The 15796-nt window shown below is 42.4% G+C and overlaps 1 protein-coding gene across 1 annotated transcript; it reads left to right on the top strand.

Annotated features, from left to right (window-relative positions):
- The first annotated feature begins 8655 nt into the window (after positions 1–8655).
- Positions 8656–13444, top strand: LOC124253345 (solute carrier family 22 member 3-like). The gene is made up of 6 exons (XM_046687097.1): positions 8656–9191; positions 9682–9816; positions 10517–10602; positions 11047–11164; positions 11340–11412; positions 13301–13444. Exons 1-6 carry the CDS (start codon positions 8656–8658, stop codon positions 13442–13444), a joined length of 1092 nt encoding a protein of 363 aa, XP_046543053.1.
- The last annotated feature ends 2352 nt before the right edge of the window (positions 13445–15796 follow it).

The raw sequence follows: 15796 nt of genomic DNA, 5'->3' as shown, positions 1-15796 counted from the left end.
TCATGACATATAATATACATTGCTGATCATGAAAAAACATATAAACAAAATTATAAGCGTACAATCGCAAATCAAAAGTGCAATATTTTGAACTGGGTTTTACTTCCCTCGAAACGAAGCACCCGGGATACCGAACCCAGTCAGAGCGGGCGGGTGTGCACTCAAGTGTAACGAAGTCTTTTATTGGCTGGTTCATTGCCGATACCCTCACGGCTCATTGTGTGTGTGTGTGTAACTGTATATAGAGATGTTGGGTTTTGTAAATACATGCTCATTTTTTGTGTATAACATTCTTCAATCAACAGACATCATAACATGTCATGTGTACAAGTATCACACCTGCCTGTCTGTGTAATTACATAATGTGACAGAGACCGAACTCGGGCCATAAATCAATACGTTTTGTTTATGGTGTATAGCCTGATAGGTGTTAAGTTCAAATTGCATGTGGTCAGTGATCGAAGTTGTGTATTGAATATTGTCATTAGCAGACAGGCAGGCAGACACATAAGTGTCTTTGACATTGAGTTTTGTCTGTGACAACGACATATCACAGTTAGAAATTCTGTCAGTGCTTAATAATGACATTGCTTTTAAGTATCGAACTGAGAAAGTGACTTGATAGAAGAACGTGTGGTGAAATAGACAAATGAAATTATATAAACAGTTAAATCGGTAATCTACTGTCATAAATTATAAAAAGCTGGCGCCTGTGAAATATCAACAAAACATTAGAAAACTAGCTCACATCAAAGCCTTCACCGAGTATTCACCGCCAGCGAAGGTTTTCCGTCTTGAAATGTCGAACGTCTCACAGGTTGACACATAGCTGAGTAGATCTAGATCCTAACAAGGTTCTTTCACGTAATGAGTAGATTATTAACTATTTGTTTTGATTAGACTACTCCTGCTCACGACCTTATAATCCAGACATTCCGCTTCCAAGCCGCGTGAACCTATTTCACTGCGCATGAGCTATGAGCGCAGCCCAGCACAGCTGTTGAAACCACTTTTCACCCCAAGCGATGGGGAGAATTTAGTGAATCGTTTGAACTCCGATTTCGCGGGGTTTTTTTCATCGCGTTATTTTTCAACTTTATAGGTTGAATTTGCATTTTTGATATTGGTATCTGTAAGTCCATACCGAAAGGTATCAGAATCTCCAAAGTTGTGTTTTACGTTGCATGTGACCTTTAAGTTTTGTTTCTTCTCAGTTCGACTTAGTATGCGAGAGACGAGTGCTGGGTGTGTTACCCAAGATTGTTCTGATCGCCACCCAGGCTGTTGGCGCTTTGACCCTCCCTGTTTTGGCTGACTATGTGGGCAGGAAACCCATCCTGATTACTGCTCAGGCATTATCACTGATGCTAGGGATATCACTGGCCTTCACTCGCAACATTGAACAGTTTCTCGTCCTGAAGGCATTCAGTGGTGTGTTTGTTGACGTGAGTAGCCATAAATCTGCTTTTTGGATCAGAAATTAGAGTACATCTCATGTACGAGGAATACATATCAGCTGATTATTGTTCTTTCGAGATTACGAGAGACGGTTTTTAATAATGTTCAATGATTTTATATAAACTAATTCGATACTACTTATTACATTACATGAACATAACTGCTCCATTTGCCTATTGGTAACATATAATTCATAACTTAACTACTTTTGAAACGCATCACCCTTGATATTGATGGAATATGCAAAGCTAATTTTGAACCCACGCGTATGCTTGACGTAATCGGACTATGACAGATAAACGCTGAGAAGCACGTGCATCCCTGTGAGATCACGTGGCCCACCATTTTCTGAAAATTATCTTTTCAGTTGCAAATCGCGTGAAAATGCATAAAATGTGGCGATTCCACAACATATTGACAGTTCAGTCAACTGTGTATCCAAGTCACACCTACATTTTGAACAGCACTGGATTGTTGACTTTACACAATGCCGCGTTTATCAGATGTTTAGGAAGAAAGAGCTGTTTGGTTTCTTGAGACTGGTTTGTATACAGGTCAAGTGACCAGAAGGTTACAATAAAACATCGCCAGGTTATCACCACTGGCACAACACGTGATCGGCCACACCCAGGGCAACCATGTGTCACGACCCCAGTCCGAGATCGTCACATCGTCCTCACTCACTTAGGGACCGTTCATAATTTATGGCTAGGGGGGTGATGATGATTTTAAGGGGAGGGTCACCGATTTTGTTCGAGGGAGGTAGGGGGGTCAGCAGTTTTGTACAAATGTACTAGGGGGCAGCAATTTTGTACATAAAAATACTAAAACATGCTTAAAAATTATAAGAAAGGCGGGGGCATTGACTTTGTACATGACACGCACGTGCATTGGGGGCAGGGGGGGCACTTACTTTGTACATAAATTTTAGGGGGGTCATTCACATTGTACATGCTTCTCCATAAAAATCATCATCTACCCACCCCTGAACTTTCTTCAGTAAAATAACATTTCTATCCTGCCGTAGCTGTGCTCGACGCAAATGATGGCCATACCCATTAGTGACATTTTCTGTGTGAAAGTTTTAAGCGATCCCCGTCAATAATAATTTATGGTTGCACAAAACGTTGAATGGCTGCTTTTGCTTTTTCATGTTTTTCCATCTTGATTGACGATTTCAGAGACAAGTTCTTTTCTTCTTTTATCACAGAAATCAAATGTTTATCCCGGTGATGCGTTTCTAAAGTAGTTCAGTATATAACTGTAAACATATATCATCTTTAAAACTATATTTACGGCACAAAACTTACGTAACGGTTTAATGTATGTTCCTTTTCTTCAAGGGTGCCCATTTAGTATCATTTACTATGGCTTTGGAGCTGACCCTCGAGAGAGACAGAAAGTACATCGGAGTTCTTTTCGGGTTAGGCTGGTTCCTGGGATCAGTGACCTTGATAGGCATCAGCTATGGCTTGCGGATGGATTCTTGGAGGGCCATACAATATTTCACTGCAGGAGGATCGATTTTCGTGTTCGCACAGTTAATGTAAGACCAGTTTACGTCTATGCCTATCCCAGGGAGCGGTCAAGATATTTTAGTTTTTCACGAGACACCCATACCTCGAGACAATAGACGTTTTTATATACTATGTAGTCATCTCCATTGATTCAGCAGGGTTCACGTTCTGGGGTTGATGAGAGGGAAGTAAATCTTTGTTCAGGGTTTACACAAGTCGTTCATACAAAAACAAATGTTTTCCCACAGACTTCCATCATGACATCAAATTTGTTAAACAATATCTAAGTATCAGCAGACAATGCACGTACATGTGAGCACAGACTGACCTTAAAACAGCCATCAAAAAACACTGACATGCTTAACCAGTTTCATTTCAGTTCCATCACATCAACAAAGCATTAAATATTGAAAAACATGGTCCGTTTTAATGAATGGACGGATGTCTATTTTTTTAAATATATATAAACAGGCCTGCACAAAAACATCCAAACACAGCTGCCAATCACACGACGATGCGAAACTGTGAGCTGCGACTCTTTCCCCAGTCGTCAAGTTACAGGGAAGCTTATATAAGTCATGATACTATAATGCAAATAAACTATAAGTAAGAGCTGTTTTTACATTGGAAAATCAGTTGATATCGTGGTTGATGGACTTTCTCAACGGACCGCTGCTCACACCAGGTAACTTATTGGTATGTGGAATGCTGCTATGTTACTGAGGGCTAATGTTAGTTGTCATCCATCCACTATTAGCCGATTGGCAAACATCAACAAACTAATGACACTAAAGTCAACTACGAGTGACAACTCATATGGAGGACTTAATCCATGACTAGTGGCGTGTTAAAAACAGAATGGCTTCCACGTGGTCGTCCGCAATCCCCTAAAACCGGCCGGGTATAGATCAAGACGGCCTATCAGACGACATAGCGGACCTTACGCCAAGAGCACAAAGCAGTACGACTAGCTTTGAATTTGAGGTTATGGACAGATGACTGGCATCCTTATACCACATATTGATGACCATCCTCCAAACACAAGACCAGTCTTCATGGGCGACTGCTAAGTCCACATCTTGGTGATATCTTACGCCAAGAGGCGGTAGCAACACAACTTTGGTCCGCCAGAAGTCCTAAATCTCAATCCCATAGTGCATGTTTGGAACATTATGGGTCGCAGAATAGACCTGAGAGATCCGTCAGTACAAAATCTTGATGTATTGGAACAAGCCCTCCATCGAGAATGGAACGCAAAAGCTCAACGTCAAATTCAAAGTTTGATACAGTCATTGAGGAAGAGGATCAGGTATTGCGGTTGGCGGCGGTTACTCCAGATATCGGCATTGTGCTCGGTTATTGATAATTTTGTGATACCTTGAGTCTTGTATTCCAGGATCCTGAAACATGACCGAACGTGTTAATGTCATACGGTCGAGGTTATCACCACAACAAAATGAGTCAATGTTTGGCTATGTTTGCTCCCACATAGTAGTTTGGATACGTTTCTTTGATGTATTTAATGTAACATACTATGGAAAATATGGGTTTATGCGATACTTGTATCTATGCGTGTATTACATCAGACCTTTCCAAGGACAGGGCAGTAGGGTGTTATCATGATGGAATGAGGCAAATATAATCCTGTTTGTGTGTGCTCAAGGTCCAATGTAGCAATGCTGTAGGAGTTTGCTTATAGTATTTTGGTTAAGTCCCCATGGTCCCTAGTATGGTGATCTTCCTTCAGTTGCTGCTGGTCTCCAGCCAGTTTTTATTTTGTGTTGTCCATAATAGAGGTTTAATTTTAAAGCTCCATGGTAGTTTTAATTAGGGCTCCTTGCCTCTAGGCAGGAGACCTATTGTAATCGTTCGGATTATTATTTACAGATTAAAAAATGTATGCAGCAGAGAGGGTTCGGGTGATCCTGGCACAGTCAGGCTGGTAAGGCTCATCATCAGCTCAGGGCCCTTGCCCCCTCTACACGCAGCCCAGACAGCGAATGGGACTTCTCCCAGGAAACGCTGCCTAGTCGAACCCACCAAGAACTTTCCGGAGAATATGAAGGCTCCCCAACACTGCAGCCTTCTGCATTACCCAGAGTGTCAGAAGGGCTGTACTCCCGGTGGAGAACCCGGGCACTCTCCTGATCTGCGCCAAGAGATCAGGAGGTATCAAACCAAGGGCACCGAGAACAATGGGGAGCCTGACGACAATGTACTTTGGATGCAAGCGAGACATTTCAAAGGCGAGGTCCGCATATTTATCATGCTTTTCCTGAATCTTGCCAATCACATTGCTGTCAAAAGGGACAGAAAATTCAATGATATAAATAAATTCATTGGCTTTATCAAAAGGACAAGATCAGGTTTGTTAGCTGGAATTCTTCTGAGGCTGTATATGGGCCTATTCCACAGAAGTTTGAAAGCATCATTTTCCATGACGCCCTGGACATGTTCAGGGTCGTACCATGGATGGACCTCGGAGTCAAAGCCACAGGCATGTCGGAGACGGTAGTAAAACAGCGAGCCATGCCATCATGTCGTTTAAGATATGCTGTTTGTGCCAAGGAAGGGCATCCACTGACAAGGTGTTGGACAGTCTCTGTAAATTCATTGCAAAGTCGACATTTCATGTTAATATTCTCTTTAAGAATCACATTTAGGCGATTACGAGTGGGAAGTGACTGGTCCTGAGCAGCAAAAGGAAGCCCTCAGTTTCACATTTAAGACCGGCCGACTTCATCCAGGCGAAGGAGTCAGTGGGATTGCTTTTCTGTTCAACACACTGCATGTACACACGATGCAATGGCTTCTCAGAAAGCTTATCCACAAAAGACCGACTCTGGGCAGACTTGGTAAAGGACTTCACCTGGTTTACTCCCATCGCTGTACCGTCCAGCAGTACATTGCCTTCAACAAAGTCAACCTCAAATTTCAGATTCTGTCCAACAACCTTGGCACGCTTAAAATAGCTGTGGAATTCCTTGCTTTCATCATGAGTCTTCACATGCATCACCAGAGGATCATCCGATAAATAGATATGTACAAAAGTACACAATAAAATTCTGTCATGAAGAGCCTCCACATTAATCAAACCCCGACCTCCAGAATTGATTGGCATGTATAAACGGTTAAGAGAGGAACGAGGGTGGTGGGCTCTGTTATCAGACATGATCCTTCTGGTCAGACGGTCAAGACTCTGGATGTCTTGTTTTGTCCAATCAACTACTCCAAAGGAATAGGAGAGGACTGGCACAGCAAAAGTATTGGTGGCTTTGACCTTGTTACGAGCATTTAGCTCTGAGCTCCAGATTTTTCTTTAAACGAGATTTATACTCGGCCCGAAGTTTTCTTGAATCTGGGCATTCTGGAGCTTGTCTCGAACTTGCATTCCAAGATAGGTGTAGGCCTGATCTTCCACAAGATGCTCAATAACTCCTCCCCCTTGTAACCTGACCGATCCATCATTAGTTACCTTGCCACGTTTCAAATGAAGAGTATTACATTTGTCGAGTCCAAATGTCATACCAATATCATTAGAAAAGGACTCGACAAGGAGAACCTGCTCTTTCAAATTGGAATCTCCTTTGGCAAGGAGTTCGATGTCATCCATGTAAAGGAGATGAGTAAGAGGTGTTGGGGATCTGTGCTGAGGAGGTCCGGGATGGTAACCCTCCTCTTTATTGAGCAGAAAGCTCAAAGGATTTAAAGACAGACAAAAAAGCAAAGGACTAAAGGAATCCCCCCTGAAATATTCCCCTTCTGATTGGAATAGATTCCGAAGTCTGCACATGCCCTTGTGAGTACATCTCAAGTTGAGTTGACCAGCAACTCATTAAAGACTTGAGTAAATCAAGTAGTCGCTGAGGAAGGTCAATACAATGAAGAGACTTCAGAATCCATTCGTGAGGGACAGAGTCGTATGCTTTTTTGTAGTCAATCCAGCACATGGAGAGGTTGCGGTGATATGTTTTAGCCTCTTCCAAAATCATTTTCTGTACAAGAAGTTGATCCTTGCACCCCCAACATCCCTTTCTTGCCCCCTTCTGCTCTCTGTAAATGATATCATTGGAAGAGCAGTAAGATGACACGAGGTTTGTCAAACACCCCGTGAATATATTGTATTGTGTATTCAAACATGTGATAAGGCGGAAGTTTTTTGGGATCAGTCAAGTCTCCTTTCTTGGGGAGAAGTATTGTGCGACCTTTGCAGAACCATGGAGGAACATCACCTGTGTCCACGAGAGTATTGAAACAGTGCAGTAATGGTGTTTGGACACAGGGGAACAGTTTCCAATACCGGTTTCGAATGCCATCAGGCCCTGGAGCTGTATTAGATTTGGACTTTTTTATAACACTTTTCAGGCAATCTGGTGAGATGTAACAGACAAACGACCTAGTTACCTTCTCATGCATTGCATGATCATAATCACGGACCCATGGTGCCTCAAGGTTACAGTTGCCGGGTACAGATTTTGCTCTCCCAATGCAGCTTCAGCGACTTGCCATTGATTCGTGGATTTTCAGGCCATCCTGTCGCTCTCGCACACTCAAGTAGTGTGGTTTTAAGGTGGTTTGACCAAGATATTCTTGGTCGGGTTCTGTGCCTTCCCTGGGGCAAGTCCCATCTCCAGTGTGGTTGGTGTCACTACCGGAGGAAGGCTGACTGGGCTGCGGAAGTGAATTTAAACTTTCCTTTGGCTGTCTGTAACCCAGTAAAAACCAGCTTCGGGGGTCAGCCCTAACTGGGTGATGCACGTTTGGTTCAGGGAATATAATTCTCCTATCTAGGCCCACCACGAAGAGGTGTACATCATCAGGCCCTTCGGATTATTATTATTATTATTATTTATTTTATTATTCCGCCGATTTTTGTACCAAACATAACTCCTAAACCAATGCTCTGAATCGCTCACCAAAAATCACACAGATGCGCACCAAGGTGTAGATATTCCACTTAAAAATCTCTAGGCTCTTGGCCCAATAGCAAAAGGGAGATAATTCAAAATTAATTCCAAAATTTCAACGTTTGACAGCAAATATCTCAAGAACTAATTGTTTCAACACTTCCAAATTTCTTGTACAGATGCACAATCGAATTCCCAACAATTTTGCCTGGACGGGTCAAGTCGCTAAAACGTACCGTTTGGCAGTTATTTCTGTTTTCAGTTTTTGGCCATGTTTTTCAGCAGTTTTCTGAATAGTTTGCTCTCAAAATGTGCAAATTCTGCCAGTATGGTAGATGATGTCTTGGTGATTCTAGAACACTAATTGCTTTGACCGTAGACCCAAGAACAACTGAGATACGGCCTTTTAAAGAGGGAACTATTTCTTCTCCGGAACTTCTTAAAAGGTACATGACCCCCACGACCCCGGCTGTATTTGGGAGATCCGCTCGCCTGTCAAAACACGTGTTCTGGCTCCGTTTTGGACGATGATATCTAGCCCTCAGATACAATAGATAGAAAGTAAACCCAAGGAGACCTTATCGTTGCCTGCAACTATATTTCTCTATCTGTGATTATGTAGTCATTTTACTGTCCTTTGTCGACAGATTTTATATTATAACTTTATCTATTATCAATGTATGAATTGTTTTAGTCACGATATGCCTGAAATATTGCTGATGTGACTATAACTTTGACTCACTACTCGCTACATGCACTCACTACTTTGGTGCATGCCGTTGTCGTTTGATTACAGTGTTGTGGAGGAATCCATCCGTTGGCTATTTGCCGAAGATCGCAAGGAAGAGGCCCTACAGTTGTTGATACAGGCCGCTGAGATTAATCATGTTGATACCAACACGATATTAAGACTCTACTATGGTCATGTTAAGACCCTGAGTTCAAATGAAAGCAATGACAGTGTAAACAGCACTGGCGTGCCTGAAGAAACGACATCACCTACAGCTGCTATTGAACCACCCAGTTCAACAGTTCCAGATACAACATCAACATCATCGAGTACAGAGCAGCCCAAAGATGTAAAACCAACAATTCCTGAACATGAAGGTGCAGCATTGACAACAACGTCACCAGCAGATCATACAACACCAGCAGAGACAGCAGGGTCGGGTACAACAGGACCAGGGACGACAACATCATCAACTCGGGGAAGGCTGGTGAAGGCGGAAGAGCCCGAATCACGTGGTTGCCTCGGTATAGTACACGACCAACGCCTTCTGAGGCAGACCGTAATTTTCGCCTACGTGTGGTGAGTTGAGTGCAGTTTGTAATGTCTGTGTGTGGTGAGCTGAGAGGTCAAGCAGGCGACCTGTGTGTGGTGAGCTAAGAGGTCAAACAGGCGACACGTGTGTGGTGAACTGAGAGGTCATGCAAGCGACATGTGTGTTGTGAGCTGAGAGGTCAAGCAGGCGATCTGTGTGTTGTGAGCTGAAGGTCAAGCAGGCGATTTGTGTGTGGTGAGCTGAGAGGTCAAGCAGGCGATCTGTGTGTTGTGAGATTAGAGGTCAAGCAGGCGACTTGTGTGTGGTGAGCTGAGAGGTCAAGCAGGCGACATGTGTGTGGTGATGCTGAGAGGTCAAGCAGGCGACATGTGTGGGTGAGCTGAGAGGTCAAGCAGGCGACCCGTGCGTTGTGAGCTGAGAGATAAGAATATTAGAGTAGAGTCCCTTTCCATACACGAAGGGGACAAAACGTGTCTGTACGACAACACGTGTCATAATCGTGTGATTTTTCTTCAGGTCTGCTGTGGGCTTCTCCTTCCTGAGCTTGTACCTAGCGGAGACGGTGCTGGCCGACGATCTGTATCTTAACTTCTCTGTCAATGTGCTGTCGGAACTTCCAGCGGGGATCATCTTCGTTTTGGTGGTCGACAGGTTCTCTGCCCTTCTAGATAATACACGACTCTATAAGCCCGAACACTTGGTGTCATCACCGATCTTTTGTATTTATTGTAGTGTTTCTGGACACAACTCGGGTGAGCTTCTTATAACGCTTCTTGGTGTCATACTGCTTGCTTGTTGACAATACTCGTCAAGATGGCATTGGTCGATCTCATCAGAAGCATGCCTTGAATGGTTCCTGCTTATCTCATGGTTTTACCCGATATCAGTGACGTTGGCTGCAAAATGCAAATTCCCAGTTTGACATCCTTAGCCTCCACCATCAACCTCCACCATAGGGTGCCACCATTTCCTCACACCAACCACTAAACCTATTACATGTTATCGCCCACTCCCATGCAGATATGTCTGATATTTGCTACCATCCCCGAATTTTTTGGCTTGTACATAATTTCACTCATTACATACTATCTTATGATAGACAATACTATCTTATGATAGACAATGAATGATGGATACTAAGCATAGGAACTCGACACATCAGAAACTGATAGGTTAGTACGATATACATTAATGTCACATGTTCTCAAAGCCTGATCTGCAGTGCATGCTATACACATATCAAAGGACTGCGTCCTCCCATGGTCAGTGGTCAATGACGTTTGTGCTAAACTATGCTGTTATTGCTCTAAGCATGTTAGGTGCTCAAGGAAGAATTCTGTTTTTCTTACAGGATTGGTCGGAAGAACACAATGTTCCTTTTCTTTGGAACAGCCATAGCGTTCCTCCTCGCATGCACACTGGTTAAGGTTCTGGCAGGTAGGGCTGTCGACCTGACAATGTTTGTATAATAATTAAATACAATCTTTCACTTCTGTAAGGTGTACATGTTGATGTGTGGTTGTGTGCACAGAACGCAGATCACAAAGAAATGTTGGTCACGGAGAGTCCTTGGGTGGGTGACCGTGTTTGGCAGCTTGACTCCTAGGACTTCTGTCCTGCCCCACAACGAAGCACACATGTGGTCTCACATTATGCAAATTAGTTTGTTCAAAATTGCCTCTGTCCACCCAGCAGAAAATGGGTACCCGGTGGGATAAGTCATATGACTATTAACCTTCTAGCGCCTCACAGTCAGCTTGGGTTACCCGGGGTAATAATGTTCATCATGTTGTATGCTCTTATAGCATGTCCCTGTGACACTATATAAGTGGCCACATTATTTTTTACACTAAAACTGCTTCACATTACTGATACCGATAGATGCTGCCATCCAAGCCTGTGTGGTGCCTGTGCTGGGACTAATCGGGAAATCTGGTGTTGCGGGGCTACAACTGACGCTATTCCTGTACACTGGAGAAAGCTATCCTACAACTTCCAGGTAACCTACCTACCCGTATTTTCCTGGAGTGATTCTCTCAATCTGACTAATTGCGTAATTCGGTTTCCCTGTTGTCATTCCCTCAATCTGACTAATTATGTAATTCGGTTTTCTTGTTAGCACTCTCTCAATCTGACTAATCATGTAATTTTGTTATCTTATTTTATCCTTTCAGATTGATTGGGCTTGGCATCAGTTCTTTGGCGGCAAAGTTCGGAAATCTGGGTGCTCCGTTCGTGTTCTTTTTTGTAAGTATTTTATGCGAGATCGTCTCTGTAACATTCCAAGTCCATGTCCAGCCCACACGTGTGTACCTGTCATTATCAGTTAAAGCTGCACTACTGCATGCAACACAGGGGTGAATATCAGAGTTAGAAGAGGTCTTTAAGAACCCATGCTTGTTGCAGGAGGCGACTAACAGGATCGAACTTTAAGGCTTCCTATTTGACAAGAGCATGTCATGGCATCTCAACTTTGTAGATATATGCTCATTATATACTCAGCAGCAAAAAAACGTCAGTACGAATTCAAAATTAGACAGGCACTGTAATCAAATCATTACAGAAATGGACATAATAAGCGGATCAAAAACATTTTTTGTGTACAATATCAATGAATAACTCAGCATTATGTCAAGACATTACGTGAACGTTTGCAGTCCATTCAGACCTTGACTTCAGTATCTACTGTGACCACCTCGAGCGGCAATAACTGCAGCACAGCGTCTATGCATGGAGTACACCAATTGATTGATGAAGGCTATTGGCACCTTGAACCACATCTGAGAAATGCCTGGCGTAATAAATCGGCTGTGCTCGGCCTTGGTATGGCATTATTCAGTCTCCTATGAAGTCATCCTAAAGATGTTCAATTGGGTTTAAATCAGGACTAAGGGCTGGCCACTGCATAATGTTGACACCGTTCTGCTGTAGGAAGTCCCATGTAGCTCTGGCAGTATGGGCCCGGGCGTTATCATGCTGGAAAATGTTGTTCCGGTGACGTGCGAAATGTGGTATGACGTGGGGTCTGAGAGCTTGGTCAATGTAGCGCACCGCTGTAATGCCGCCTACTCTCCCTGGATCAAGGTTCTGGAACACCACAGGACCCACTCTCTGGTTCAGGCCTATTCCACCCCATACCATCATGCTTGCTCCTCGCCATGAGACTCTTTCCATAACACATTGGTCTGAGTAATGCTGGCCACGTCGTCGCCATATTCTTGTTCTGCCATCTGCAGTTGATACGCAGTACCGACTCTCATCTGTGAACAGAACAGTTCTCCATTGCCTGTATTGCCAGTTTTGGTGTTGTAGGGCAAACTGTAGATGTTCACGCCGATGACGAGGGGTGAGGATAGGTCCATGGTAAGGTCTACGGCAATGGAGGTTCCCGCTGTTAAGACGTCGGCGTACTGTATCAGTACTGATGGGTCTTCCGTGGGTTCCCACTGTCTGGTGTGCTGTTTCGGATGTCTGCATGTCTGTCGCACAACATGGCGGTCTTGTCGTCTTGTGGTCACCCTTGGTCTGCCAGTACGGGGGCGATCATTTGTGGTGTTGGTGGCCCGGAAACGTTGCTGCAGCCTGTAGATGGTCCGAACGATGAAGTACGAATTACCCCTCAGACGATGACAAATTGTCTGCATGAACCATAATTCCATACTCGACGGACATGTTTTCTTCCGCCATTTACAATTTGTCATTTTGCCAACAAACGCCAGAGGTCTACACAACGTCAAACTGGTCATGTTTTCAGATGCAAGTTTGCATTTACTTGATCGGCGCGATCGTATCTGACGACGTCGAAATTGACGTCAAGGCAATGTCAGCCTGAGACCTAATCTATGATTTGCAAGACGTGTGTGTCGACGTCTTGTCTTACCGGAGGACCACGCCCGTGCACCCCATGCGTTTATGTTTTGTTTTGTTTGTTGTTTAACGCCGCACTCAGCAATATTACAGCTATTATATTTTACATATATAATTATGTAATGTGGCCCCAGTTCGTTCATCATTATCAAACAACTATTTCTTGAAACTAATGTATCTTGCAATGTTGAAAATCCGAACTTATTTCCGAGTGTTTCCCAATTTATAAAGAGTATGCAGTAAACATATGTCATTGTTCCCATTCCAGGAGGACACCATCCCATGGCTCCCGACGGCGCTGATTGCGATCCTACTGCTGATAGCCACCTTGGCTATCTTGCCCCTGCCGGAGACGCAAGGGAACGACTTACCAGAGAGTGTCCACGATGGTGCCACGATATACGAGACATGATGCAATACTACCTCTGTAATCAACGTTTGCCATAGCAACACGTACATCAGGCAATGAAATATGCAATATCTGCTCTTTCTACCAGGCATATGCACATGCAATGGAAGAATGTGTATCAGTATCAAGGCGTGAATTAGCAACACGTATATCAGGCAATAAAATATGCAGTATCAGTATTTTTATCTCTCAGCACAGCAACAGCAACAAGGAAATGGAGTTTAGCGCTAGCATGCTATTTGCAATCACAACGCGGAATGAATTCAGCTTACTGTAGGCCTTTGCTGGAACATTGCTCAAAGTTAAAGAAAAAACTGAAGTCAACCTTGTTGTCAAATGTTTTGTTGAGAAGTTTTAAAATAAACAAAGAAGTTTTAAAATAATAAAATATTGAAATATGAAAGAGACGAGCGCTTGTTTCGGATGCTTGACCACTGTTCCACCTTTGCAAATATTACCGCCTCTGTAGTCATTGCTGCTGTTACCGTACCAAAATCCTAATGCCTTTGAATTTTGTTTTGTACAGCCATTGTAATTACATCGAAATTTTGTCAACCAAATTTTATAATAGAATTGTTAATTGTATAAAACTGAATTGTTTTGCGTTTAGTTTTCTTGGTTAACGTCTGTATCAGTTTGAAAGGCGACATGTAACTTTCTGTGAGACTGCCGCAGCGCAACGAGTGAACATTTATAGTTTGGGGCCCCTATTTTCGAGACGCTTGTAGCCCTACGAACTTCCTAAGTCCATTCTTAACGATAATAGGAAAAACTCCTTGGTAAAAAGGCCTGTTGTAGTAATTGGCTACGATCATAAGAATTCTTAGGGCTACGAACGATTCGTAAATAAGGGTCTCCGTTTGACGACTGTCGTGCCTCCATAGACTTACGACAGGCAATATTTACATAACCTCATTTAGCCTAAAAATGCACAATACGTGAAATGAATTCAATTGATTATGTTGTAAAGACGAAAGTGGTCGATTTCTCGGCTTTTCCTATTTGCGCCGAAAGACGTGCCAAGAAATGCTTCATATGTAAACACTATATAATGCGTCATGACCAAGTGATATATGGGTTATAATCCATGACCATTCAGCTTATAAGACAAGTCGATTTCATAAACATTTACCACTTGGAAATATCAAAATCTTACGAAGATCAACTACCGGGATCGACTGTCTATCGAGGAAATGGTAGTTGATGACGACTCACTTCCGGTTGAGCATAGACAGGGCATACCCCCTGTGTTACTGTCGTCTGTTCGTTCTGGAACCATTCGATGGTCTTTAAATATTTAATCTGTCATTATGTGTGATTTCTTCGTGTGTGTTTTTTTTACATCTTTCATGTCAATCTTATCAAATAAATAACAAAATCAGTTTTTACTACAGATCAAAGGTCAGTTTAGATATTTAATCCGTGAGCTCACTATGTTATTTTAGATGTCGTTTAAACGATCAAACATCAATTTAAAACATTAATCTGTCATTATATGTGATTTGTTCATGTTGGTGTTTTTTTTAAATCTTTGATGTCAATCTTGTCAAATAAATAGCTACATCGGGTTTTTTACTGAAAAAGGTCTTTTTTACCGGTACTTTTTACAAAGGACTATTTTACCGAGGACATTTTTCCTATAATCTTCAAGTACACATTGTATTCTGCTCCTGTAAAAGAAAACGGAAACTCCTTACCTCTGCTAACAAGTCTGATAATGCTACTGGATGTTTACGGGTGCCTGGTTTCTTTCTGTACCATGAACAATAGTGGTGATAAGTTACTGACAACTGAGGTCGGTACTTATGCACACAGGCCCTCGTGTCTTTGCAAGGATTGAAGATTTACAAAAAAAATGCTTTTGAGATGACCCCCGACTCGAAATGTTTCATAGTATATATAACTTTATTCAGTAGAAAGCCCACAGGCCCATGTACAATATATATTACAATACCAAAGGTATGATGTGCACAATAACTAGAACATATTTTTATATATTCACAATAATAATGCGCTACGTCGCATAAATGCTTCCTTAATATAATTTGCATACATATATAAATAATTGCTATTTTCATTTTGAAGAAGGCGAATGAGAGAGTTTCTATCTTTACAGTCAATATTTAACATGCATCCTGTTCTTAAATCATCATATTGTGGGCAAATAAACATAAACTGAACCTCATCTTCTAAAATGTTCTTACAAAATGGACAAAATCTTAATTCTCTTGTGATATTATTTTTTCTACCTGTATTCTTCATAATATTTAATTCACCGAATCTTAAAGTGATAGAAATCTTCTTAAATCTTTGTTATATAATGTTGACAAGTATGATTCCATATTAAACGTACTT

Source organism: Haliotis rubra, unplaced genomic scaffold (assembly GCF_003918875.1).
Source record: "Haliotis rubra isolate DU_JTF1 unplaced genomic scaffold, ASM391887v1 Scf54, whole genome shotgun sequence".
NCBI classification, from domain to species: domain Eukaryota; kingdom Metazoa; phylum Mollusca; class Gastropoda; order Lepetellida; family Haliotidae; genus Haliotis; species Haliotis rubra.
The sequence above is the reverse complement of the archived record's forward strand: the minus strand, read 5'-3'. Positions and strand labels throughout refer to the sequence as shown.

What these genes read in the sequence shown, in the direction of transcription:
- LOC124253345 (XM_046687097.1), top strand. Translation starts at nt 8,656, where the DNA reads ATGCCGTTGTCGTTTGATTACAGTGTTGTGGAGGAATCCATCCGTTGG. An exon ending in GTAATTTTCGCCTACGTGTG is followed by an intron (nt 9,192 to 9,681) that starts GTGAGTTGAGTG and finishes ATTTTTCTTCAG; the next exon opens with GTCTGCTGTGGGCTTCTCCT. An exon ending in TTCGTTTTGGTGGTCGACAG is followed by an intron (nt 9,817 to 10,516) that starts GTTCTCTGCCCT and finishes TTTTTCTTACAG; the next exon opens with GATTGGTCGGAAGAACACAA.